Source organism: Lathamus discolor, chromosome 3 (genome assembly GCF_037157495.1).
Source record: "Lathamus discolor isolate bLatDis1 chromosome 3, bLatDis1.hap1, whole genome shotgun sequence".
In the NCBI taxonomy this organism is placed as follows: domain Eukaryota; kingdom Metazoa; phylum Chordata; class Aves; order Psittaciformes; family Psittacidae; genus Lathamus; species Lathamus discolor.
This window is the reverse complement of record NC_088886.1, coordinates 92,741,846-92,769,222: the sequence shown is the minus strand read 5'-3', so window position 1 is coordinate 92,769,222 and position 27,377 is coordinate 92,741,846. Positions and strand designations below refer to the sequence as shown.

Below are 27,377 nucleotides of genomic sequence, written 5' to 3'. Positions count from 1 at the left end.
TCACACATAACATTCATTTTCAAAAAGAAATATTCTGAACTAAGCTCACGCTAAATACCAGCCAAAGGAATGTCTATTGGATGAACAATCTCTGAAATAGACTTTAGAGTGATCAAGCTGGGGCACCTACTATAATTCTTCCTTTGCTGAAAGTCTGTTGAATAATGTATTAAAATACTCTTCAGGTATCTCAACAGATGTCTCTTGAATGCAATTATTTGTCTCAGGAATTATTTACTTAGATCCTAACTATAATAATGCAATTTACTGTAAAATTGTTTACTTTATTTAATGGTGAAATGACTGAAATAGTCTTTAAAAACACAGAATCTAAACCAATTCCTTTAGAAATCATTGAAAATCTTCCCAGAAATTCAGTGAGGATTTTAATAAATCCAGAGTTTATTCATGGAAAAAGAAAACAGTGAAATATTCATATATGACAATTTCTGATGCAAAATGTATCTTGCTGATTCTTTACAAACAGCTTCAGCTGGATTGAGGGGCTGAGACTCTGAGAAGCAGCCTGAAGGACTGATTGCTTAAAGAAAAGAAAAGAAAAGAAAAGAAAAGAAAAGAAAAGAAAAGAAAAGAAAAGAAAAGAAAAGAAAAGAAAAGAAAAGAAAAGAAAAGAAAAGAAAAGAAAAGAAAAGAAAAGAAAAGAAAAGAAAAGAAAAGAAAAGAAAAGAAAAGAAAAGAAAAGAAAAGAAAAGAAAAGAAAAGAAAAGAAAAAAGAAAAGAAAAGAAAAAAGAAAAGAAAAAAGAAAATAAAAGAAAAGAAAGAAAAGAAAAAAAAGAAAAGAAAAGAAAAGAAAAGAAAAGAAAAGAAAAGAAAAGAAAAGAAAAGAAAAGAAAAGAAAAGAAAAGAAAAGAAAAGAAAAGAAAAGAAAAGAAAAGAAAAGAAAAGAAAAGAAAAGAAAAGAAAAGAAAAGAAAAGAAAAGAAAAGAAAAGAAAAGAAAAGAAAAGAAAAGAAAAGGAGCTGCAACAAAACATCCCCCAAACCCTTGGCCATCTCCTGTTGCATTGAGTTACATATATCCATGGGAATGTGCTGGGACTGCAGAGATTATCTTCACAAGATGCAGATGACCTTATCACTCTCTCTGGAGATGGCCAAATAGTAAAAGCGAGCAGGCAATGGGATAGCCTCTCTCTCATGGAGACAAATTCAGTGTTGTTGGTGGTTTGGTCATATTTGCCATGTTTCTCATACGACCACTCTTTTTCTCAGCTGCCTAGCCACTGATCCCCACCCCCTCTGACCTGGTCTTTCAGCTTTCTCAGTTACCCTACTTAGGTATTCCCAACGTTTTCTCTCTTTTGGCTTTCCTTGCCCTGTGTTTCAGCAAGGAAAAACAGTGAAACAGAGAGAAAAGATCTAACGCTGCATACAATATACATGTTTAAATCAGCTAATGTAATGCCCATCATGTAACTTTATATTTCTTATTCTCTGCCAAATTGGGCAGAAGAAAACAGCAGCATTGTCCCTCATGTTTAGAGTAGTTACATGCATAATTTCTCTTTATTTAAAGCTTTGAACAAACCGATAGGCTCACTTTTGTGGGTCAAATTCAGCACTAATGTAAGTGGCAATTTAATCACATGCCATAGAATAGTTTCTCATCTCAGATACACTATTGGCTGCAACAGCAGACATGCAAAAAACAGTGGTGGAGAGTGGCTGTGGAAGAGAAATGAGCTTCAACTGAGTGAGTAGAAATGACATCGTCATGAAACATTAATGCAACTTAAAGTGACTTGGCACTCAGCAAGCAAAAATAGGGGCTTTAATAACATGCGTTCTGTGAAGCCTGATTTCACTTCTAGCTTGAATTTCTACTGAAAACTGCTCATTTTGGACGGACTTTAGCCCTGCAAGAGCTCACACAATACAAGCATAAGCATGGGTTTACTTTGAGTGGTCAGCTTTATGTCACACATATTTTTGGTCGCTTTTCCTATCATGCACTGTAGCATACACCATGCATCACAGCAGGAAAGTTACATAAATTTTGTATGCTCAGTGAACAGAAGACACTTCACCATTTGCAATCAATTTATCATCAAATTATATACGTCATACAGCTACCCACTGATTTCACCCCCCGACTACGACCTAATTGATCGTAGTTGGGCCTCCTTGATTCACCCAAGTTAACTGAATTTGGACTACGAATTTCACGTGTATAAAGCCTGAGCAGGCAGTGTGACCTTATTCATATGCATGAGAATAGTAATACAAATGCCACTTTTTTTCTGCAAGTACTCATTTTTGCTGTATCAGCTATGCTGAGATGATTTCAATCTCTACTGCAAACTGGAAGGAGATTCATCTGGTTTTATCTGATGTTATCAGAGAAAGTCGCCATTCTAGTTAATTGGGCAGCCAGGGACAGCAGTGTAAGCGTGACACTTTACTTGTGCTGCTTGAAGAGGATTAAATTGTTTCCCATAAAGTTCTTTTACAAGAGTAATACTAATAAATGGTAGGTGTACAAGTCATGACTATGCCTCTCAAAGGGCAAAAAAGCTCTTGGGTTCTGGTCTGTAAATCCAGTTTACAGTAACGACAGTAAGCACAGTGCTGAGGCAGCATAGGAAAGAGACACCTGGATGATACAAACATAAAACCAACACATTACCGCCTGGAACTGCAAGGGTCACCGCAGAGAGGACATTTTTCACAAGTCTGGCCTGAAGCTCCTGAATGGGTGCAAGCACACGACCCACAAACACATTCTCCTCTCCCATTGCACAATGTCCCATCCTCAGCAATGCAAGCACTGGTGTCAGTTGTGCAATTACAGTATTCACCAGTCCATCCACTGTGGCAGATGCATTCCCCACAGTCACAGTCACCATTACCTGGAAAAACATTTATTATACTTCAGATCAGTTTCTTAGTATGAATCTGGATGATAGCGTTTAAAATTGTTCTCCTTAATAGCAGTTATTTTCCCCTCTCCAACTCTTCTCACTCTTAAATGTCTTTCTTCCTCCCACAGCATTTACAGTGTTAAGCCAGAGGATCAAATTTTCACTTAGACTGGCTGTAAGCCAAGTGCAGCTCCATTCTCTTCACTGGAGTCCTCCACACAGATCGTATCTCCCAACAGTACACAAACTAATCAGTAAATCCTCTTTCATTGATAGCAGCAGAATTTCAGCCTATCTGTTCAGCAGTCTTGTTGCTGGTTCCTGACAGTTTAACTATTCCCATTGTTTTAGCAGAATCACTTCTGATTTATAATGGCATAGCCCAGGAAAACAATTATAAACACAAATTCTCAAATTCCGATTATATCCTACTAACCAGGACACTAAGGCAAACCAAGAATAATTGAGGTTACTGGGTTAAAATTCTAAAAATATCAGAATTATCCTAAAAAGTGATTAAGATTAATCAATTAATATTGCTGTGCTTTGATAATGATGTTGGAGTGAAAGTGTACACTGTCAATATACTTACCTAATGTCATGTGTGTATGTCAGATGTATGTCAATATAGTTACCTAAACTTTCTTGGAGCTACAATCACTGATAGCCATTAAAAGTCTGACCCAATGTGATGGCAGCTAATATGGCCCAGTAAAGCCATACCAACTTAGACTAGCTATAGCGTGGTTAAAGGTGTCTCATTTTTAAATTTGAAAACAGAGTTAAAAATAGCTTCTTAAGATCGCTCAGAAATGTAAATTACACTTTATACAGCATTGAGTGCAAGTGCAGATATGATGCAAATACAGATTCACAAGCTCATAGCTAAGAGCGAGACAATAAAACTCTAAAATGCAGACATGAAAAATACCATCAAGGGACCATACCTGCACACTGGAGCCCTCTGTGTCTCACACATGAGAAGTCATCGCATTCACAGCGTGGCCCATACACCTTTCCGTACAGGGACGGGTGGCAGACGCACTGCCCGCAGTAGCAGTCACCTCTCCCGCTGCAGGAGCTCTGCTCTACTGAGCCCTTGCAGGAGCTGGTGTTGAGGGAGCTCTCGTCACATTCACAGTGTGGCCCCACGTACCCTGGGCTGCAGATGCACACTCCGCACTCAAATGATCCTTTCCCGTTGTTGCATTTTGGGCTGTTCATCTCAGCCTTTGCCTGACAGCTACAGCTGCACTGTGGATCGATCTCCATTTCCAGTGTGTCACTGAGCCCCACTGGTTTTATCACAATATGCCTTCTGTTTTTTTCACAAGAGGAGAGACTTACAGTCACATTGAAAGAGACCTGGAAGAGAAGATGGTGTCTGTTCGGAGCTGCAGCACACATAGCTCTGCAGGGTACTCTGGAAGCACATGCAGAGGACAGAACAGGAGGGTCACAGATACCGCCTATGTTTCCGTAACTTTTTCAGAGGAAGGTTTCTTAATAAAGAGCTAACTCTCTGCCTTGGTGTCCTACCTTCTGTGGGCTTCATGTCTCTTGAGAATTTGTGCTTTACTTACTGTGTCTCCCACTTTTACATGAGAACATTTCCTCTGATGTGGAGAAAAGGTCCCATTGTTACAGACGGCTGTGAAAGAGAGATTGAGCCCTTCTGTCTCTCCCAGGATCTCCAGCTCCACCTCGGACCTCAGCTCCTTAAAGGAAAAGGGTGTGAGATGAATGGAGCGATAACACTGCCAAGAGCACTACTGCTCCATGTCTGTGGAAGATGGACTGTAACTTATCCTGACTTACACAGGTAAATCTGTGGATTTGGCACTTTATTTACAGAACTTCTCTATTGCAAAAAAAAAAAAATAGGGAATGAACAAAACAAAGCAAGTGCTGACAGAACCAGCTTTCAGTGGGAAGCAATGGTGGTATCAGTTTAATATCCACTATCACGGGGCTTATTTCCTGCCCTTGCAGGAGAATAAATTCAATGTTTTATTAAATCGTCTTTCATTATTAAGTGCTCTGCTGGCTTAGAGTGGCAGAGTGGCAGCTCTGGTCTTACTGAGGAAAGGATTTGTCTCCCCGACTACATTGCTAGAACTGGGCTTTTCCTGATTAACCAGCCTATGTCAATATTGCTCCCTCTTTATCTCTTCTGGTAGAATTTCCTGGTAGGCTGTTTCAGGGTAGAAGAGGAGGAGCCACACTCTATGTTAAGAAGAACCTTGGATGTATAAAAGTCAACTATGGTGATTGTGGAAGTCCTGTTGAATGTTTGCGAGTCAGGATCAGAGAGGTTGTATCCAAGGGGAATCTTACAGTAGGCATCTGCTGCTGACCTCCAAACCAAGGTGATAAGGCCAATGAAGCAATATTTGGGCCACTTGAGCAAGCGTCAGGTCAGCAGAACCTGGTTCTTACGGGTGACTTCAGCTACCCAAACATTTGCTGGAAGAACAATAGAGCAGCTCACATGTCATCCATCAAGTTCCTGGAATACACAGAGGACTGCTTCCTCATACAAATGTTAGATGTGCCAACAGGAATGAGGCACTGCTGGACTTGCTACTCACAAACAGAAAACCTGCATTGTAATGTCTCAGTGATAATATTGGCTGCAGCAATCAAAATATTGTGGAGTTTGGGATCTGTCTGAACCTGCTGAAAGCTAGTACTAAGAGCAAAATTTAGCTCATTCAGAGCTCAGTTGGGAGGGATTCCGTGGGAAGTTTGTATGGAGTATAGAGGAGCTAGCGAGTGCTGGGAGATTTTCAAGAATGCTCTCAAAGCACAAAACCAGTTCATCACCTTTGAAGATAAGGGAAGTAGGTGGAGCAAGAGACCTGCTTGGCTTAACTGCAAGCTTCTGAGTCTGCTCAAAACTAAAAGAGAAGTGTACCAGAGATGGAAAAGCAGACTATTGAGAACTATAAAGGCACTGTCAGGGTGTGAAGAGATGAAGTTAGAAAAGTAAAATCTCAGCTCTGATTGAAACTGGTCAGAGATGCCAAAAACTACAAAAAAGGGTTCTTCAGAAGCCATAGATTGAGAGTCCAGAGAAGGACCACAAAGATGATCAAAGGACTGGGAAGCTTTCTGCATGAGGAAAGGCTGAGAGAACCAGGTTTGTTCAGCCTTGAGAAAAGAAGGCTCAGGGGGGACCTTGTCACCATATTCCAGTATTTAAACGGTGGCTACAAAGAAGATGAAGATTCCTGTTTTACAAGGAGTCACGTGGAAAGGACAGGAGGTGATGGGTACAGGCTTATCTCAGGGAGATTCTGGTTGGACACAAGAGGAAATTTCACAATGAGACCAATCAGCCATTGGAATAATCTCCCCAGGGAAGTGGTGAATTCCCCAATGTTGGATGCTTTCAAGAGTCAGTTGGATGGGATGCTGGGCCATCTTGTCTAAACTGTTTCCCTTCCAACCTGGTATTCTGTGACTGTATGAATTAAACCTTACAATCTCTTTCACGGCAGTGCAGGCTCTGAGCTCAGTTTTGCCTTAGTGCTGGGCCTCCATGAGTTAGCCCAATGTTTCCTGGGCCAGAGCCAGAGTTGAGTGGCACGCTCCCACAGCAGGAGGCTTGCTCCCTTCCTTTCTTCTCATGAAAATTCCTGCCTCACAAGCTCTTGGTGGTATTTCAAGTTGCATTCAAAAATGTTTTCATTTCTTAAATCAATCTGTCCTATCAAACTTTCATTTCTTAAGTGAAAATCTTACTTCCTGAACTCTCTCATACCAAGTTTTTATATTCAGCTCTTTAAAATATTTTATAGCTATTTTGCTTACACAGCTTAACCTTAATCCGAGCCTATAGCACACCATGGGGAAATTCCCCATGACTTCACTAGGCTGTGGATCCAGTAAGTGGAATCTTTTCGAAAGTACCTTAGCAATTGCTGAGAAAAAGTCTCACTGGCTTGGCTTTGTGCTCTTGCAGCTTAACTGCTTAACAAAATACCCCCACGAAGAGCTTGCTGACCTTACTTCAGTGAGTCATTCTAGTTAAGGCATCAGGATGATTCACTGGAATAAGAGTCTGGTGTGGCAAACCAAACTAAAAGTAGAATAGGTATAAACCTGCATGGATGACAACTCCCTGTCCTTTGTACATGTCCTGGCTTCCCTGGAAACTTGTCTTGGGGTTGTCTTTGGTGGTTTTTCATTAACATCTTTTCATTTGGAAAGCCTTGTCAGTAAACCAAAGCATCACAGTCACGCAATACCCAGTGCTCTTTCCAGCACACAGCCAAAGCAGTAGAACTGTGCCCTGGGCATCTGGTTGGTAATATTGGTAGCTCTGGATATGTCCAATTTTGCCTTTGCATTTGTTTTAGAGTTAGGTTTTTATGTTGCTACTGAAACAGTTTGTTTGCAATAGCTGGACCAAATACTGCAAACCTCTAGACAAAACTGTGAATGCTGGTATGTGCTAATGTTACAGGAAGTATCAACAAATAATCCCTCTTCTACCAGCAGCAAAACTACAAGGCTCAAATAGGAAGCAACTGTGAGAGAAAATTAAATGCTCCTGAACACCAAGTCTTTGAATAATAATGTTCATTGAATAACACGTTGAATTTTGGTGTCTGTACTGGGTCATTTGAATGTGCCTTACTGTTGTGGGATGTCAAAATACACATCTTACGTTATGAAAATGAACACATAAACTATGACAAACTGGAGTTTATTAGATCTTAATATATGTGAGGACTTCTAATGGTGTTTTAAATCTACTAAGCTGCCTGGCCATAGTCTGGGGACAAATTGCGGACAGTTTCATGAGCTTTAAGCCATACACTGAGAAACATTTGTGGTTCAAAAGAATTTCTGAATGAAACAACAGATGAAGCAGTGTTACAAACTTGTGTCCGTGTGTTACCTGTCCTTTTTTAACATACTGTGTTTCTTTGGTCTTATCTTCCTGTAAGAGAAAGGACAAGCACTGAAGAAAAAAGAGTGGATTTTTTTCTGAAATTTTAAAATCCTGGAATGACTTCAATCAAATGGCCTGATATCTGTCACAATGCATTCTAGCCCACAGCTCTGCATTGCAAAGCTATGCAGAATTCAATGTTAAACAAAGCAGGCAGAAATGTGCTTACATAAGAAAATGAATCATACTTGGAAAGAACACAAGATCTCCTTGTAACAAATATTTTGACAGCTCAGACTTTCTTAACTTGCTTACTTCCTCCTCTGAAGCTTTTAGATAGCAACACATGGTGAATGGCATTAGCAAACCTTGTGTTTGTACAGCAAGCAAAGACTTGAAAGCACTTCCAAAGTGTTAAAAGATTTAGCCTAACTCTCTACTCTTGGGGGCAAATAGTTATTTATTCCTTTCTTGTGAGTAAAGAAACAGAGACACCAGGCATGGAATTACACTGCTGAGAGTATCATGGAAAGACTGACAAAAATGGAATTACACCTTCCGCTTTGCATGTGATTTTTAACCATAAGTATGCCCTCATTTCCCACTTCCCAGTCCCCAGAAATTCAGATGTCTTAACTTACGTCAAATAAGGTGGCTTTCAGTGTTTCCTGCTTAGACCATTTTAGATCATGAAGCAATAAGATTATTAACCTTTAAGTGTAATAAAATGGTGCCCAGGAAATTCTGGGTGTGACATGTTGCTACTGTCACTTTATACATGTGCAGGATTTTATGAACCTATGAGCAACTCTGGCACATAGTCCAGACATGCTGTACCTGAATGAGGACACAACGAGTCATGGCTCAAAGGCAGGAGCACTGTCCCTGCAGCTTCCTTCCTGCTGCTATTGGATCAGAGCAAGCACTGAGCTCAGAGCACCCACCAAACCCTGCCCAAAGAACAGGTGAAACCAGGACTGACCAAAACAACCTGAGCTGTACCAAGGTCACTACTGATCCATGGCATATCAGCATATATGTGAATTAAAATATCTGTGGGAAGACGTGTAAAACTGTCAAAAAACATTCCCCTGACAGAAGCGAACCAGGCAGCCAGGATGCGTTTCACAAACAAAACTCTGAAGAGCAGCATTGTGTTTATGTTCCTGTCATCCTTACATTTCTTGCTATTATCTAAACAAACCCATTTCAGCTCCTGCATTCTGCTTTTAAAAAAACCTCAGAACAGCCTCACAGGGGCAGCATCAAATTGCTAAAGCAGAGAAGAGCACTGAGCAGAAGAGAGTGCTTTTTTCCCCCAGATATTCCTGCAGACCAATTGTGCATCTGCCCTGTTGACAGCTGCTGATGCAAAAAAGGTTAAGTCTCTATTGAGGTACAGAGCTAAATACCTATATTAAAGACGGCTTAAAAGTAATTTTGAAATACAGGACTATGAAGAAGGCAAGAGAGACGAGATACTGATGTGAATTTAGCATTCCAGCAGAAATAAGGAATTATTGGGAAGGTTATTGGGATTGTGTTTCTGTGCTCTTAAAACTCAGAGTGAACAAAACTGTTCTTGTTAAGATAAGCATCTAAGCATAAAAAATTATGCTCTTGGAATCAGTGCATAGAAAGAATCAGACACTTGTTTTTACCAAATTGCAATCTAATTTTGAAAATACAGACATACAGGATGAAACACACATTATGATCATCTTACCTGATATGCAGCAATGATCAGCTGGAGAATATTTCCAGAATCCTTCTGTAATCGTCCAACAGTAGCTCCAGGAATAAGCTTTGCATAGTTCTGAAAATACAAAAGAGAATTTAAAGCACAAAAAAAGACTAGGTGACAAGAAGCTACTACCTGAAAAAATAGAACCAAAACAAACAACAAAATATATTGAAGCCAACTAAAATAACAATAGTGAAGTTTTTGGTGTTTTCAAGGACCCTTTGCAGACTCAGTAACACACGTCCTATTGAAAAAGTGCTATGGAGAAGTTCTGATATCACTGAAAATTGATGGGACATATATTGCTAAATCACCTCTGTGTGCTTGGAGGTTTGATGCTGCAGTACTCTTCAGCTCTGATGTTTCAGATTTAGAAGGAAGATATATTCTCTCAACGGCTGTGTTTTTCTCTAATAAAAATAACCAAAACCAGACTCAGCTGCTCTACTGTTGCTGTACTATTCAAGAGTCTTGGACCCTCCATTCAGTAACAGCAGTCACTTGCTTACCTTTGCAAGCGACTGAAAATCTTTGATTCTGATTAGTGAGGGCACAGAAGTTAAGGAGTTTAAATTAAGAGCTACAACTTAGAACATAGACCCTTTAAAAACTGTTGCTCATTTGTGTTTGATGCACACCCCGCATGTATCCGAGTGGTCTGTGGCTATTATTAATTGTATGCTGACTTTGTGTTAATAATGTAGGGCCAATTTAAGAATTTATTTCAATGATAAGTTATTTTTTCTTTTTCCATTAAATTGCATTGTGATTCTAACATGACAGCTAGATTTTAAATATGTTTACTTAAAATTTATGTTGCCTGGTTGTTAACTACATGAACTTCTCTTGCTTGTACCCATGCTTTGGAAAATAGTAAGTGGTCATCATTAAAGAAACACATTGTAATGTTCATTTTCTTTTTCAATTTATCATATCAATGCTGTGGTTTTAATTAAAAAAAATCCAGAGAGCTTTTAATAAACATGGATATTTTGTTACACTACTATCCCTTTTATACTTCACATCTCCAAAAGCCATGTGGTTACTTTATATATTAAATAAGGAATACTTATAACTCATTAGGTTTCTAAAGTGCTATTGTTAATCAATGGGATTTAACTGCATTTTTTGCTACAGCTGGTGACTTTGTATTCCTGGCTCCTCTTGTGATCAGTGCTCTCTCAAGAATTCTTAGAATATTGAAACTCCTCATTATGTACACGTGGACAGTTTGGAAGATTATACAATAAACCTGGAATATAAAGTATAGCACCTTCTAATCTGCAGTATACAAACCAAACAGCAGGGATATACTGATCTGAAGACTTCATTTGATCTTTCCTCTTTGAACAAAGATTTTCTGCATGGTGACACAAGGATGGCGTTGCAAGCCCACTCAAAGTGTGTATCTCCACTGGTTAAATCTTACCTTTTAGCAAATATTTTTGTTTAACCATTAACAAGGTGAGGCAGACTGATGTTTTTGGAGTGATACTGTTGTAAAACATCCAAGGGATGTAATAGAATTTAGTCTTTTAACAAATACTCATTAAAAGCTGAACTGCCATTATGTAGATAATCTGATAAGTGTTACTGATCTTTGACAATTATGTATTTCAGTTCTGTGCAGTCACATATAAGAATTTTCATCATAATAGAGTGCCATGCCAAATTTATGAAAAATATTTTATATTCTAAAAGTATGGAGACTAGAGTATTTTTAGTTCAATTTTCAGCGGTGGAAATCAGGCTGAAAACCTAATTTTCAAGATGTATTCTCCTGTGATATAAAAAGAAAATCATTTGTCCAAAACAGAGCAATTTCTCTTTCAAGAGAAGTGGTGCTTAGTCAGGACCAAGGGGGGAGTCTTTTCCTCTATCTAAGTTTGAATAAATTTTTAAAGAATTCTACTTGAAAACAAATATCTACAAAAACAGCAGCTACATTATAGTGCAGGAGCTGTTTGGTTGCATAGAAGGATCAAGACCAACACCCGCTATGCTACAAGCATACATATTCTGTGCTTGTGCAATCAGTAATATTTCTGTGTTAGATAATAATACACATACATGTAAGTGGATAAACTGAAAATTCAGTTGTAGAGGATCAAGAATATTAGATGACTGACTTATTTTGGGCTAAATTGTTGGGGATTATACAGGGCTAGAAATATAAAATATGTTTGACAATCAGAAAACTGCACTTAAGACTAATGGAATCCATCAAGTCTATTTCAAGAGGTGGTTTCTAAGTCCCGACAGTCATTTTAATGTACATTTTTCCTGAAGAACTGAATTATCAATAGCAGTGGTCAAGTTTTGAGGTCTGATATAATTAGATGCTGAGTTCAAGTAGATTTGAAATATTTGGGGAGAGGCTTCCCACCTTAAAGGATAATTAAATCTGGGAGGGTTTTCTGAGAGAAATTGCAGAATCTCCAGCACTGAGGTGTTTGAAAAGATACAAATCACAAAGAGTGGTTTAATTGTGCTGCCCAAGTACCAGTTTAGAGTCCTCTCCCAGCTCTTCCAGACTACCTCAGTTGTCATAACACCAGAATAACTCTCACTGTTTTGCTTTGTTATTTTTACAGTCCTAAGTATGAATATCTTGTTGTTTGTATTTATATTACAAATTTGAACCATGCAAATGAATACACAACACTATTATTCTGTTTCCAGGTCCTACATATACCCTTGAAAGTACACTGTAGTGTGGAAAATCTGCACTGTGAGACATACATGATTTTTGTGCTTGCTATGACTGATTTTCTGCATCACCTCCAGGACAGAAAGCAGACCATAACAACTATAGCTATTCAATTAAGTGACAGAAAGCAGTATTAAAAGACGAAAGCAGCAGATAGAATGTACCGAGTGAGATTACTATGGACCATAGAAGATAGTTGCACTTTTTTTTCCTAACAAAGTAAGTAACAAGAACAAACCATTCCCCAGTTGGGTTAACAATGGCTTGCATTTTTTGTTAGGTATAAATCTTTGTTTAGTGTTCCCAGCGAGCAAAGGGTGCCACTTGGTAACTTTGATACTGGTATAACACTGACACAGGGATACTGAAATAGAACCTCCCTGATAAGAGCGCTGTCGGCCAGCTCTGAGAGTGACTGCCACCAATTCCAAGGGAAAATATAATGCCATCAGTAATAGAAAGTTTCTTTGGACTAAATAAGGCTTTGTAAATCAGAGTTCTGAACTACCTCCTAGAACAGTCCTTATTCATGCAGTTCCTATTAAAATCAGGAAAACTCTTTCACTTGTCATTAATTGAGCCCTTATTAAGAAATTGATAAGCAAGAATGAGATTCAGGAAAGTATTTTAATGCTCAGATTTTATCTAATCTATGCTATGACAATAGAATCCCACTTCATTTTTAAGTGATTGACTTCTACATAGTTGATCTACATTTTCACACTTCAGCTCAGATTTTAACACAGTCAGGTAGTCAGTGCTCCAAGATGCAGATTATTTCCTCCCTTGTCAAGTGTGTAGTCTCAGAAACAGTTTATGGAAGATGTGACTCTTGTAACTCTTCTCAAACACCTGGAGCATTAGTCTTACTCAAGATGACTCTACAACTGGAATCAGTTGCGGAAGCACTGAGGGGTCTTCCCTGGGTTACAGAGAGGACAGAGAATCATTCTGGTGAGTACCTCAAGGACTCATCTGCTCTCTCTGCTGTAACACAGGTTCTTTTCCCCTGGCTTTTCTGTTTTCCATGAAGTTATCACACCAGAGGAGCACTTTTCTTCTCCTTCCTTTACTTTCGTTTTTTAATGAGGAATGCCAAGTGAAGGTTTCTCCTTATGAAAGTTACATTTATTGCATCAGCAGGATCACCCTTACTGACTCCCTCTCAACCAACCTGAATACATTCAGAGATACAATTTCTCTTGTCCCATTTTCACTGAATTCTTATCTAAAATTTTTTTTGCATGTGAAGATTTCTTCCTAGAAGCAGGACTGGACAGAAAAGGAAATGAGAATTGCCAATACCCTTCTTATTTTATCTTAGAGCGTTTTTGCTCATATTCACTGCAAAAAGCAGTCAAGTGGCTGGCTGCAACTTTGCCTCAACTCACTGCTCGAATATCCAACAGGCCAAAAGAAGCATGGGGGTTCAGGATGGTTTATATCTGTGGAGGCTGAAAATGGGTGCCTGTACAGATGACTGATGGAGCTGCAGGCATGAATGCTATTAAATTTATTAAAAGTAAGGCTTTTGCATATCCGTGAGCACTGCTGCTCTACTCTCTCTTCTGGCTCCCTTTTCCCATGACATGATTTCACAGAGCAGAAGGTTAATTCACAAAGCAGGATTCTGCCAGTCCTAATGTCAAAAATTCCTGTAATGAAGTGTTTCCCCACAGTAGACATGAGGAACAACACATGAAGGAGGAGGACTTTGTCCATCATGTTCGGTATTTTTTATCTCTCCCCTCATTTCCTATTTGACTCATTGGAAAGAGACACAGAAACAAAGAAAAATTAATAATAAAACTCTCAGGTCAGCAGAAAAAAAACCCACCACGATCTCAGAGTTGGGCTTGAAGAAAATTGTATCTTTCAGAATGCGTGTCTTATAAAAGTAGGAAAAGACTCAACTGTCCTTTAGCCTTATAAAATACAAAAGGCTAATCATAATGATTACACTGAAGAGTTAAGCATTGCTTACTTTGACAATACTTGACTTAAAAAATTAGTGTGATTCAACTTAAAATCCAGTGTAAGAGTTACCTGAGAATATCAAATTCACTACATGAAGAAGCACTCTTAAGTAAAAGAGTCTTACTCTGATATATAACTTCCCAGCTATTTTTATTACATAAATATCTTGCAGAATTCAGTTCTTAGTACTAGAATTATTGTATCAGCTGTGAAAAAGGGTAACCTTTAAAACAAGTACTGGTGAACTGAACGTTTTAATGTGCTTACCTCGTATATGTGAACTTGCTCATTTGTTACAGCAAAAATTAATAAAACATTGTTTTGCACAAGTTTGTCAATTAATTGTCCGATTGTGGGATACTCCTGCAAACAGACAGAAGAGAGCCACATTAATCCATTTTTCATGTGCATCCAGTTGCTAATTACCTCCCATGAAACACACATTCAAGTAATCATGATTAGCACTGTGTTCTCTGTGTACTATAAACTATAATTAGGCACAAGTATACAAAATAAAAGATAGCGTATATAATTTCCTTGCATTATTTTTAAGGAAACCCCTCTGAGAAAAGTACAGTGTTGGCCTCAGTACTGACACTTGGTTCAGTAGCTTCTGTGAGAGATATATATATATAATCCAAAGAATAACACTGCACCAGAGCAACTGGGTATTTGTCCTACACTTAACACTGTAGTGTATATATTCAGTATTTTTGAATAGAAGTCTTAAGATGGTAAATTCTCCTACACATTGTCCTACAAGCTCCCGAACTCCTGAAACCACACCCTTACAGGGAACAAGATTAATGCAAATTTTGCTTTCTCTGTAGAAGGAAATATCAGTCAGTCCCATTCCACGTGTTTTCCAGGTTAGCAGGAATAAGATTTGTACTTCCTTTTTTCCTAGTTGTAGCCTATCCTAGCTCCACAGAAGCACACTTTTTACTGAAATCTGTAATTACAAATAAAATACATTACATGCAATATCTGGATTCCGCAGCTTTGGCACATTTCAGTGGTAAAGGTATACTTTCATTAATTTTCTAACTTTCTTATGTCCATCCTTTAATTTCCAGAATCACAGAATCACAGAATCCCAAGGGTTGGAAGGGACCTAAAAAGATCATCTAGTCCAACCCCCCTGCAAGAGCAGGGTAACCTACAGGACATCACACAGGAACTTGTCCAGGCGGGCCTTGAATATCTCCAGTGTAGGAGACTCCACAACCCCCCTGGGCAGCCTGTTCCAGTGCTCTGTCACTCTTACAGTAAAGAAGTTCTTCCTGATGTTAACGTGGAACTTCCTATGCTCCAGTTTACACCCATTGCCCCTTGTCCTATCACTGGATATCACTGAAAAAAGCCTAGCTCCATCATCCTGACACCTACCCTTCACATATTTGTAAACATTGATGAGGTCACCCCTCAGTCTCCTCTTTTGCAAGCTAAAGAGACCCAGCTCCCTCAGCCTCTCCTCATAAGGGAGATGTTCCACTCCCTTAATCATCTTTGTGGCTCTGCGCTGGACTCCTTCAAGCAATTCCCTGTCCTTCTTGAACAGAGGGGCCCAGAACTGGACGCAATATTCCAGATGCGGCCTCACCAAGGCTGAGTAGAGGGGGAGGAGAACCTCTCTTGACCTACTAACCACTCCCTTTCTAATGCACCCTAAGATGCCATTTGCCTTCTTGGCCACAAGAGCACATTGCTGGCTCATGGTCATCCTCCTATCCACCAGGACCCCCAGGTCCCTTTCCCCTTCACTACTTTCCAGCAGGTCACCCCCCAACCTGTACTGGTACATGGGGTTGTTCTTCCCCAGATGCAAGACTCTACACTTGCCCTTGTTAAATTTCATCCAGTTTCTCCCCGCCCAACTCTCCAGCCTGTCCAGGTCTCGCTGAATGGCAGCACAGTCCTCTGGTGTGTCAGCCACTCCTCCCAGTTTTGTGTCATCAGCAAACTTGCTGAGGGTGCACTCAGTTCCCTCATCCAGGTCATTGATGAAAATATTAAACAGCACCGGTCCCAGCACCGACCCCTGAGGAACTCCACTAGTCACAGACCTCCAGCTAGATTCTGCGCCATTGACCACAACTCTCTGCCTTCTTCCTTTCAACCAGTTCTCGATCCACCTCACTACTTGATCGTCAAGCCCACACTTCCTTAGCTTATCTATGAGGATGCTGTGGGAGACAGTATCAAATGCCTTACTGAAATCAAGAAAAACTACATCTACCGCTCTACCATCATCCCTCCACCTAGTCACTTCCTCATAGAAGGCTATAAGGTTGGTCATACATGACTTCCCCCTCATAAAACCATGTTGGCTGTTCTTAATGACCCCCTCATCCTTGATATGCCTAGTGATGGAGTCAAGAATAAGTTGTTCCATCATCTTTCCAGGGATGGAGGTAAGGCTGACCGGTCTATAATTACCCGGGTCCTCCTTCTTGCCCTTCTTATAGATTGGTGTGACCTTTGCCATCCGCCAATCCTCAGGCACCTCGCCCATTTCCCACGACTTACCAAAGATGATGGAAAGTGGCCTAGCAATGACCTCCGCCAGCTCCCTCAGCACCCGTGGGTGCATTCCATCCGGACCCATCGATTTACAGATGTCCAGTTTGCATAGCTGATCCCTAACCCAATCCTCATCTACCAAAGCAAACTCCTCCTTTGTCCTGACTCCTTCTGGGGCTATAGAAATCCGGGGCCCTCGGGGAGAGTCTGCAGGAGTAAAGACAGAGGCAAAGAAGGCATTCAGCACCTCTGCCTTCTTTATATCCTCTGTCTCCAGGGTACCCACTTCGTTCAGCAGTGGGCCTATATTGCCTCTTGTTTTAGTTTTATTTGCTATGTATTTGAAGAAGCCCTTTCTATTGTCTTTAACCCGACTAGCAAGATTAAATGTGAGAGTTGTATAAAATTCATAGTAAATTACCAGAACAGTTGACATGGAGTATTCATTGTTGTGGTCCAAATGACAGTTCCCATCATTAGGAATAACAATCCCTGCCAGTTTGCTGTCCATCCCAAAATGGGAATCAGCATCACTCACAAACACCAGCAAATGCAGAGAATCATTCCTCCATCCAATTTTTTCCTGTCATGTAAAATGCATTAATTTATCAGGCTGTATTGCACTCACAATAGAGAAAAGCAGCAAAAGATTTGGAGAACAGCACCTCAAAATAAATGAAGAGAATAACTTTCAAGGGAGTGTCAAAATCATCACAACATTTCTTAAGAGATAATGTTCATTCCATTGTCCTTGGTTAACATTTTGTCTCCCCATTCTTGTGTTTAGTAACATGGGCTGGCCATGTTCATTGCAATCTGCTTACCACTTTAAACATAATTAATACAAAATACTTAAAGAAAAAAACAATCAAGAAAATGAACCCAGTAATTACACAGTTGTTTAGTTTATTTAATCCCTGGCGACTAAAAAGAAACACTAAAATATCGCAATACGCATGTTTTACTTGATAGAGCCAAAAGTATTTTCACACAAATCTAATGAGGCTCTTGGACTGCATTAAAGCAAAATCCTGAAAAATAATGATCTGCTGCTTTGAAATACAGCCATATGATAACAGAAGTGGAAATAAACAGAATAATTAATAAAGTACCTGAGAAGTTTCAATTACCTTGCAAACAGCTGCCTGCATAATTGCATCGAAACCTCCCTCTGGAGTATCTATATTAGCAGAGATCCGCTGTTTTTTCACAATTTCATTGAATTTTTCAGCATCATTTGTTAGTGGCAAAACATGTTTGTATCCAAAGGTGGGTAAGCACTCATATGGAACACTTCTACAAGATAAGTGAGACAGCTTATGGATAATAGAGAGTGAAAAATCACTTCAATGGCTACTTTGCAGGCCTGTCTGGATTAAGTTTTGGTCATGTATCTTCTGTGTCTGAGACAGATCTAGTGAAAAACATAAGATCAAAGAGCATCCAGTGGGGTGGGCAATACAAAGCTGCCTGCATAAAGCCTGGGAAATGCCTTTGAGTTCAGAGTAATTCAGCCATTTAAACACATGCAGTCTTTGCCATGCTCCCTGCTGTGCTTTGTTTTAGTACTCAGAAGCACATTAGGATCTTCAGTCCCTTAATGACATTCAGAGAGCATCACCAAGCTGCTGCAGTCCTGCTTCAGGCTGTAGAGCACAGCTTCTCCTCCACATAAATTAAAAAAGGGTTAGGGCAGCTGCAGTTTAGGGGATACTGCTAGAACTTAAGGGGGATAAAAAGCAGGAAAACAACACTGATGGATAAATGAAACTGCTATTCTGTGTTGGGTTTGAGCTTGCACCTGCTTAGTATAGCAGTGTCATAAAATTCTTACATATATGTATATATTCTAGCAAATTAAATAAAAATACATATTCTGCATACCTGTGTGTTAACCTGTCAAGGACTTTTATGACTGGCAGCAAAAGCTAAAAAGCAGAATCATTCTCAGATTCCTCTCTCCAAATAATGTAAGACTCAACAGAATAGTGAGGAGAGCGTGAAACTAATAAAACCCAAATCTTGCTTCCAAAACTGACTCATTTACAGCTGGAAGAGGTTCCAGTGAGGCTGCTGAATTGAATTTTATCCTAAAGATTAATATTATGACTTAATGCTGTCATGCAAACAGATGCGGGTATTTTTGCTGCCTACCTGCAAGGGTTGCTTATTTCTGCTGCTGTAGTTTTGATAAATGGTGAAACTGGTTTTTCAACAAAAGATCCAAAGCCCAGTCTGAAGTTGCTTGTCAGTTTTGACATTTCTTTAGAAAGAGTTGAGCCCAATTCTTTGATTGTATTCAGATCGTCATCCATGGAGGCTGAAAGATCCATGAGGTAATATAGATCAATTGGATAATCTTCAGTTTGACGAACCTTGATCTGTATTGTTTCTTCATGTCCTATTAAGGTCATAAGAAAGTGGTATACATGTTAGTGCTTCTACACAGAAGTTATGAGCAATGCCAACTTTTTCATAAATATATGTATGGTGAAAATCATCTAATATTTTAAATCACCAGCAGAATTAAGAAAATCACCTTAAAAATTCCCTGTCAACAAAAGTCTCAGACAAGGATCTAAAAAGTGAAAGCGGTTCTAGCGGGTTTTTCCCTAAATTGTTCTCCAGTAAATCCGTACAGATTTGCACAGATTTACAGCCGATTGCTCTGTTTGAAAAAATAGGAGAACAGCACTCCACCAATATGTAGCTTCAGAAAATTAGTTATGTAGCTGTTTAAAACTAAAGGTAGCACTTAATGGGACATACCATGTACTTTGGATATTTGAAGAAAACCAGAGTGTACACACAAATTTTACTCTCAGTTCCAACACTATGATATGACCTAACTGTCTCCTACATTTCTTTATTCCAAATTTTCTCCAGGAAGAATTCACATCTTAAGGACCCCAAAGTAGGTCTGGAGTGTTTCCATAAATGTCACTGGTACCTTGTAAATCCTCAAAGCAAGATTCTATGCTGCCTCTGAGGTATGCTGTTTGTCAGACCTGCAAGGTAGAGGCACAGGGTTGGGGTGGTATATGGGGGTTTCCATTCTCTGCAACCTCAATAGAGTTCCCAGCTCTTCTGAATGTTCCCAGCACTTCTGAAAGTGTTTTGAACACACTCAGTCAAACCTAGTTTTTGTCTGACGAGTCAACAGATAATTTTGGACTCAACACAGGGTTTTTATCTTTATTCTATAAAGATTCTTTTTTGGTAAGACCAATCAGTCTGATAAGCTTCAGTATAAAAACATTTAAATCCCACATCTATGAACTGAGTGACTTACCTGGTCGCAGCCTGAGAGTTACTTTTTGAGGAGATATCTGTGTAACATCAGAACTTGTCTTCTGGGACGCTACAGTTAGGGGCTTGTTTCTGTGAATTTCTACTTCTGAAAAAGGAAATTCAATCGAATTCAACTGGCATCCTTTTGACAAAAGGTTTTCTGGGGTATCACACCTCCCGTGAGTTCCGACTGAGTCTGTGTAATTCTAAAGCAAACAGGAGAAGGAAGGGATGAGTTAAACGTATTTACTGACCAACCACAAGCATCTGGCTGATGAAAGGTCAGTCCAATGCAGGGAACAGAAACAAAGGTGCAAGTTAATGCGAACTACTGCAGAAAGAAATATAGGTGGCACAGAAATCTAAATTTGCCCTTCATGGATCGTGTCACACAGGTGTATAATTAACATAACTTACACCAATTTGGTATCCTGGGAGAAACTGATCTATTGTTGGGGAATGGGGATTGTGCCACTCACTGCATCTGGCTTTTTACAGTACTGGGAATGATAACACAAAGCCGCTATAAGTCCATATTTTTTCTATGACAGGATCGTGCCACAGATTCATCAGTCTTTCCTGAAAAATTTTAAACTGCTGATGGAACAGCACCATTCAATAAGAGAAGAGGTCTTGCAGCTAAGAAACTCCTACAAATTTTGTTGCAAACAGTGCAGTATCCAGTGTTAACTGGTTTTATTCTGACCTACTCATTCTCCTCAACACTCATTTAACATGTTCAATGAAGCAGGTAGCAAGTCCTTGTTACTCTGCCTGGTGCCCAACAAGTCCCAGAGCCTCCTTTCCTCACTCCCCAGCATCAGCAGGGCTGCTGGCATGCCCGCATCTATCTGGGTATATTTGGCCCACTGTCCTACTTGACCTTTTCTCATCTGGAGGAAATCACAAGCTCTATCGATATTGGTTAGATAGCCTGCAGTTTATTTTTGTTACTCATTTCAAAGCACTGGATATGCATTCCTTTCCACAACACTGCTGCAGGGTAGGTGGTATCCCACGTAGAGAAGTTAATGGTTACAAAGATGCTTCTGTGCCTTATTACCATTTCCTAGAGCTATGTCTAGAGCTTAGATCTTCAAAATCATTCAGCTGCCTTCTGAACTGGACACTGCTCTAGCCTGCAAGAGCTTTTGACCAAAATCTTGGCAATGCCTAGCAGAAACATCACCAAAACATTCTACTGCTGGATGATGGTCATGAGCCCATACGTGGGGCTGCTCTTTTCTCCTGGATTTGGGTGAGAATCCAGGTTTCAGCCATTAAGCCACAGATATTCCTAAATTCAGTCCACTGAAAAACCTCCCATCCAAAGCAAAACTAATTTACTTAGAACCTGTTAAAACCAGAACTAGGACCCATCTGTCCACCCAAATGCCACCCTTCATGCCTGAAAATAATCAGGCATCTAATATACTTTATGGGAAGTGATGTTGAAACACCTGATTTGCAAAGTGGTTCAATCTCACCAACTACTTGAATACAATGCGCATAGAAGTCGTGTACCATTATAAAACTTTCACAGGGAGATCCGTATCATCTCCTTTAGTTACATGCTTTCTGACTTTTTAGTGAAAAGGCAAACTCATGTTTCAAATACAATTACAAGGTGAATTTTTATCCTACAGAAAACAGTGGTTTCTTTGGAGGCACTTGTGTTTACTCTGACACTAAATTTCCTACATCTTTGGCACTCTTTATGTGTTGTTCTCTAGGAAACAAGTGAATGAGCCTATAAAAAAATTTAAAAAACATGTTTACTACTCTGAAGTTTTCAATGGTTCCACATTTTTTTTATTTTTTATTTTTTCATGAAATTGTGTTTCATTTTTGTTTTCTGAAAATCCCTGGCAGGAGTCAAAGTTCTGTGATCCAATTTCATTTCAGTTTTGGTTGTTAAATACAAACATAAAAACTACTGCAAACACACTACTGTGGCTGGAGTTTTCCCCATGGGAACATTTGTTTGTAAACTGCTATATTATTTTAAGAAAACTTTTTTTTTTTTTTTAAAAAAACCCTGCTGTTTGGTCTTTGTCAGCTACTTCATGAAGCAGTTACGTTAGTCTCATCCTAGCTATCATTTTGCTATTCAAAAAAGCAAGAAATATTTTTAACAGCAAAGGTGTAAATCAGAAACAATAATGAAAAAGACTTTATTTCTCTATTACTTCTGGCAAGGTTTTAATTGTGATAGCTTATATCTTGCTAACACTAATGAACTAAGTCCTAGAATATTTACGGTGAAGTAGGGAGAAATTATTTAGCATCATTTACAAGTGAAAGTTTTAAAAGCAGAGATGTTAAGTGGCTTGCACAGGGTTACAAAGAAAGTCTGCAACAGATATATGGGGAAAAATCCAGGGTTTTTTTTAAGCCTAATGTTTTAACCAAAGCACTTACAACTATATCGCGTTAGTTATAAAACTGACAGTATCATCATACTTAAAATCAACCCCCCATTAGTTGTTTGTATACGGAAACTGACTGAAGCACCCTCTGTTTACACTGTCTGGCTTTGCGTGTAATGTATAAGACACAGTCTGGTCTCTGACTTGATGTCTGGTTCTTCATCATCACCACCATGAGTGAGTCAGCCCTGAGGCTGATGAACTGAGCCCCTTCGCTAGCACTTTTATTTCTGCCTTAGATGAGGATAGTTGTCTTTACAAAACAAAACAAAAACAGCGCACCAAAACTGTGAATAATAGATCGGAAAGGCACGATCAAATTCCACTTTTGATTCCCAGGAAGGCTTCACTAAGCACTGCATGCATTACAAAATGACAGACTGACCCAATTAAGTCAATACTTCATCATTCAGAGCTAGTACAACCACTTCAAGTCTTACTTTGAAATTTTTTTGTATCATTTACTCTACCTCTTGAGAACACCAAGCACAGTGTGGTCCGGAAAGCAAACAATCTTCACAAGTCACTGTGCTTTCCTGAGAACAGGTCCCTAAATTTAAATCCAAGAAGATAAAGAAAAATATTAATAATGTGTTTAATCATTCAATACATGAAGAATGTTGGCTTTTAGAGAATGTGAGAGGTGAAAAATGAACACTTTCAGCCATATTTAGGATTACTGATAAAATTCCTTCATAAAAGTATTTCTATTAGTAGAAGATTTATCATCTAATTAAAATTAAAATCACACAATTGTTGGCAATCAGCATACTTACTTTTGCATGTTTTATGGATGCCATTCACTGAGAAAATGTTACTTGTTTTCACCTGTGCACCTGATAGCGTTACATGTGTTTCTGCTATGGTGTAGGTAAGACATTTCCAATATAATCAGGGATACTAAAAGAGCAGATTTATGTTAAAAATTGCTTCACTCGGGTCTGTAGATACTTGATACGATTTTAATTTATCATGCAAGTACCAATGAAACACTCAGTCACATATATAGTATCAAGTTTCTCAGCAAATCAAGCCATGATTAATATAAGCAAAATTGCTCAAATGCCCATCTCTTTCATACATGTCGTGCTACATAATGATCACATAAATCTTAGGTGAATTTGCAGGGCAGCCCTACAGCAGTCTGTCAAACAAACAAAAAAGTCATTAAACAAAAAGCAATGATTAAATATTGAAGACAGAAAGCGATTTTGTGTCAAATTCAAGCAAGAAACAATGCAAAAATGGTTCTGAAATGGATTTCTCTGTCCCTGAGCCTTACCTTGCACATAGTTATTTCTGTGCAGAAATAGGAAACAGAGGCAAAGCAATTCAATCCCCATTCGTTTTCAGTGCTGGCTGCGTGACAAGAAAGTATTAGCGTGTTAATTATCATCCGCGGAAAGGTAGAATGTCGTAAAAATCACTCGGTCCTGGAGGGTACGTTTTCAGGTGTCACCTGCACCAGATAGCAAGGAAACTTCAGCCCTACCAGCACACAGTATGACTAAAAGTGAAAACAAGGGCTACCTGGGCAGGTAAAGAGGCAAGCTGTGCGTAAAGTAACATGAACATGGTTATCACTTCCTTGTTTCCCTGGATTCCTTATAAGGTATAAGGGGAAATTCATTCAGGTGCAGATTTCTGTCAATCCACTCTGGGTCCTAGAGCAACCCAGCCAAGGCAGAGGGTTTTTGTGTGCACAACAACTCTCTAAAGGCTCCTCTAAAATAACGCCTTTTATTGTTCCCTGAGGGAGTGCGCTAGCTAGATGGAGCATTACGACTGCCGAGTGAGCATACCTGGAGAGATGTAAAAATCCCATTTTTTCAGATTTCCTGTTGTGGAGCAAAACTTCTAAAGGCACCTGTGGAAAAAAAAAAAAAAACAACCAAAAAAACCAAAAACAAATGCAAAAAGCAATCACTCATTATAATTGAGGACCTGGCTTCAGTAGTTCAAGATGGAGAATACATTTATTTTCTTATCGCTGCAAACTGAAAAAGAAATGCTGCAGTTGTGGATTTTTGTTAATGTGTAGAAGGAGGAATAATTGCATTCTCAGTTATGCAACTGACTTGGAAAAAACTTCATGTCAGCTTTAACTCTATGTAATAAGTGACTAAATATTCTACAGCTTAGATACAACAATATAACAAGTTCTTATATCTTTCTTTCCCCCCCACCCCCCAAGAAGAAAAGGCAAAACATGCGTTTCTTACAACCTTATTAAAAGGAAATAAAATTTCCTATTTGTAGATTTCATCTCTCCCCATCTTTCATGCTCTGCTATTGTCTGTTTTAAAAATCATTTGTTCAGGACAACCCCTCTCTTATCATAAGAGACTCTATACAGTGCAGCATAAAATTGTAATTCCATTGTGGGCGTTGCTAGCCTGAAAATATGTATCCTCTTTTCTACAGTCAGAAACCCGACCAAAGTTTACTCACAAGAGCTAGGTTGCTCTCACCAAGAGAACTGGCAGTCTCAGACCTCCGTTTTCAGACCGGTGGTAGCTGCAGTCTTGGGGCAGGATATAGAGGTAGGGATAGGTCTATACTAAACTCAACATGCCTGAAAACATTCTTGAGCATTGAGGCCAACTGGCACAGAAAGACCTGAGTTTGTGCTTGCAAATTGCCTGTTAGGACCATTCTAGCAACCAAATTGTGCCCAGAAATTGTTCGCAGTGTTAATTGAAAGAGGTCAAATTCATGCCAGGGAGCATTTTAACAGCTTAATAGCAGAGGCAATCTCATTCTAGTGCCTGGAAATATTCCCAGGCACATCCAATTTTACTAGTATTTACACAGTCTATGGGTAGTTTCAAAGCAGTTCAACGTGGATTACGTCAAGCTTACCTTTGCTCTGCCCTTGTGTTCCACCCCTTTGCTCCTACCAGTACTCATGTTCAAACAAACCGTGAGATGACTCAAACTGATCCAATTGAAATGCAGTCACCTTCCGCGGGGAAGGCGGGAGGCTGCTTTTCCCCTAGGTGGGTTCCTTGAACTGTGCGGCTGCGCAGTCCAGAGTGAGTAGCAAGGTCAAGGGAGGGATTAGGAAAGAGGCAGAGAGGCAGAGTTGGCAGCAAAGGTGGGAATATGTTAGGCTGAATTTAGCCCAGTTTAGGCTGTTGTGGGACGGTATCTCAACACTTCCACTTACAACAGCATTCCTAAGCCTCCTTCAATTGCTTTTTATACCTTGGAGTGTCCTTTGTAAAGCACTTTTTCAGCTACAGCAATTTTCTGTGCCATGAAAACAGATCGATTAGATTATGCTCCCTCAGCTGGTGAAGATGCAACTCCGTGAGGACACTGCAACTACGGAAGGTCAAAAAGAAGTGGAGTCAACTGAACATGTTTGCTCCTACTAGGAAAAAAATCTTCCTGTTAAGTACAATCCAAATAATCTTATTTTACTGTTTTAAATTTACATTTGTTTATATGTTCTTTAATATTGTTGCTATCTCTACAGCTTTACAGAGCTCCAAAACCCACAGGTTTCCCTCTCAGCAGAGAAGGTCACTGTGTAGGTCTTACTAGGCCTCGGTAATGTAGCAACACTTCAATCCATGTGCTCAAATGACTTGGTGGCGGTCCTTCAGCTACCAAAAGGTGCCAGACACCAACAGTGTCCCAGATTAAGGACCAACGAGCTGAACAGCTGGCAATTAGCAAATGCTTATCCTTAGGTGCAAGATGATATCGAACTTTGTAGTGTAGGGCCTACATAAAACTTACAAATTCTGTTTGATACTATCAGTTTCCCCATTTGCTTGTGTGGTAATATTTTATATATGTCTTGGCAAGGACAGCATGACTGGAGGCTAAATGCCTACCTCTGAATGGGATGGTGGCCAGACTACCTGAGTAAATCTTGCCTGAATAAAATACGGGAGTTTCTCCAAATTATTAAGAACAGACCTTTCCAGATTGCCTGAAGAGAACAGAAAAGGAAAAGAAAGTAGTAGAACAAAAAATAACACAAACACACAGGGAGAAATAAGAGAGAAAAAACAAGGTCAGATTTGATTTTTAAAAACTCACACAATAGGAAGCTCACAAAACTGGGCAGAGTGCAAAAAATCCCCTCAATGATAGAGAAACAAGAGGTTAAGAGAGGTCCAGAAAGGGAGGCACTACGTAGATCTTGGGCAAGGCAAGGAAACCTAGGCAGGAAGCTGACTGATGATTCTTGTTTTGAAACGTCACCAAATAACTATCTTGTATTATATCTAAAGGTAAGTAAGTTGACCAGGAAATTCCTCTACTAATGTAATGCTTTACTGTCTTTAACCATCACACATGCTGGAAGAGTAGAATTGCAATTTGGAGTGCTGATGTGGGGAGGATGCATGAAAGCCCTTGTGGTCCTGGAATTGCTTGGTCTGACAGCAAGGTCCCCCTTCTTTATAAGGTTTGGAAGACAGAGTCCAATCAATCTTTAACAAATTCACTGGCAGGTAACAAACATGGAATATTGAGGTACAGAAAGAACGCAAGATAATGTTGGAGACAGGGAAGAAGAAATCAACCAAAAACCATCAGACTCAAGCTGCATTTCATTAATAATAGTGGGTATTTTTTCTCTAGAACAGTGGTGTATCCTTTCTGTCACACTGAGCTGAATGCACAAGTCAGCCTTGTGATAGGTCTGCAAAGGTTCCAGAATGGGAAGTGTTTGCCTACAGAAGCACTCCTCACCACTGGCCCATTCAAATCTAAAAATTACCTCATTTTAGAAAAAATATCATCCTCTCCTGCAAATAGCTTGTAAACTGATGCAGCATAATTACACACATAGAGGGAGACCCTCCCAAGAGAAAACAGCAATTAGCTCCTTTTATGCTAGACAAAACCTGGAAAAGGAGGTCTGTTAGCTCCCGTGAAAGCTTATCAGTCAACACAAGAGA

At 39.5% G+C, this 27,377-nt stretch overlaps 1 protein-coding gene across 1 annotated transcript in view; it reads right to left on the bottom strand.

Annotated features, from left to right (window-relative positions):
- ITGB6 (integrin subunit beta 6) overlaps positions 1–27,377 on the bottom strand; it is a 50,427-nt gene that overhangs the window by 11,127 nt on the left and 11,923 nt on the right. The window contains exons 2-13 of the mRNA XM_065670607.1: positions 24,261–24,325; positions 23,741–23,817; positions 22,929–23,008; positions 20,031–20,235; positions 18,893–19,139; positions 17,869–18,034; positions 17,160–17,321; positions 14,483–14,578; positions 9,511–9,600; positions 4,465–4,599; positions 3,829–4,246; positions 2,647–2,869 (exon numbers count right to left, since the gene is read on the bottom strand). Coding sequence (XP_065526679.1) covers positions 2,647–2,869; positions 3,829–4,246; positions 4,465–4,599; positions 9,511–9,600; positions 14,483–14,578; positions 17,160–17,321; positions 17,869–18,034; positions 18,893–19,139; positions 20,031–20,235; positions 22,929–23,008; positions 23,741–23,801 — 1,883 coding nt within the window. The 5' untranslated portion in view covers positions 23,802–23,817; positions 24,261–24,325. The remainder of the gene's footprint in view (positions 1–2,646; positions 2,870–3,828; positions 4,247–4,464; positions 4,600–9,510; positions 9,601–14,482; positions 14,579–17,159; positions 17,322–17,868; positions 18,035–18,892; positions 19,140–20,030; positions 20,236–22,928; positions 23,009–23,740; positions 23,818–24,260; positions 24,326–27,377) is intronic.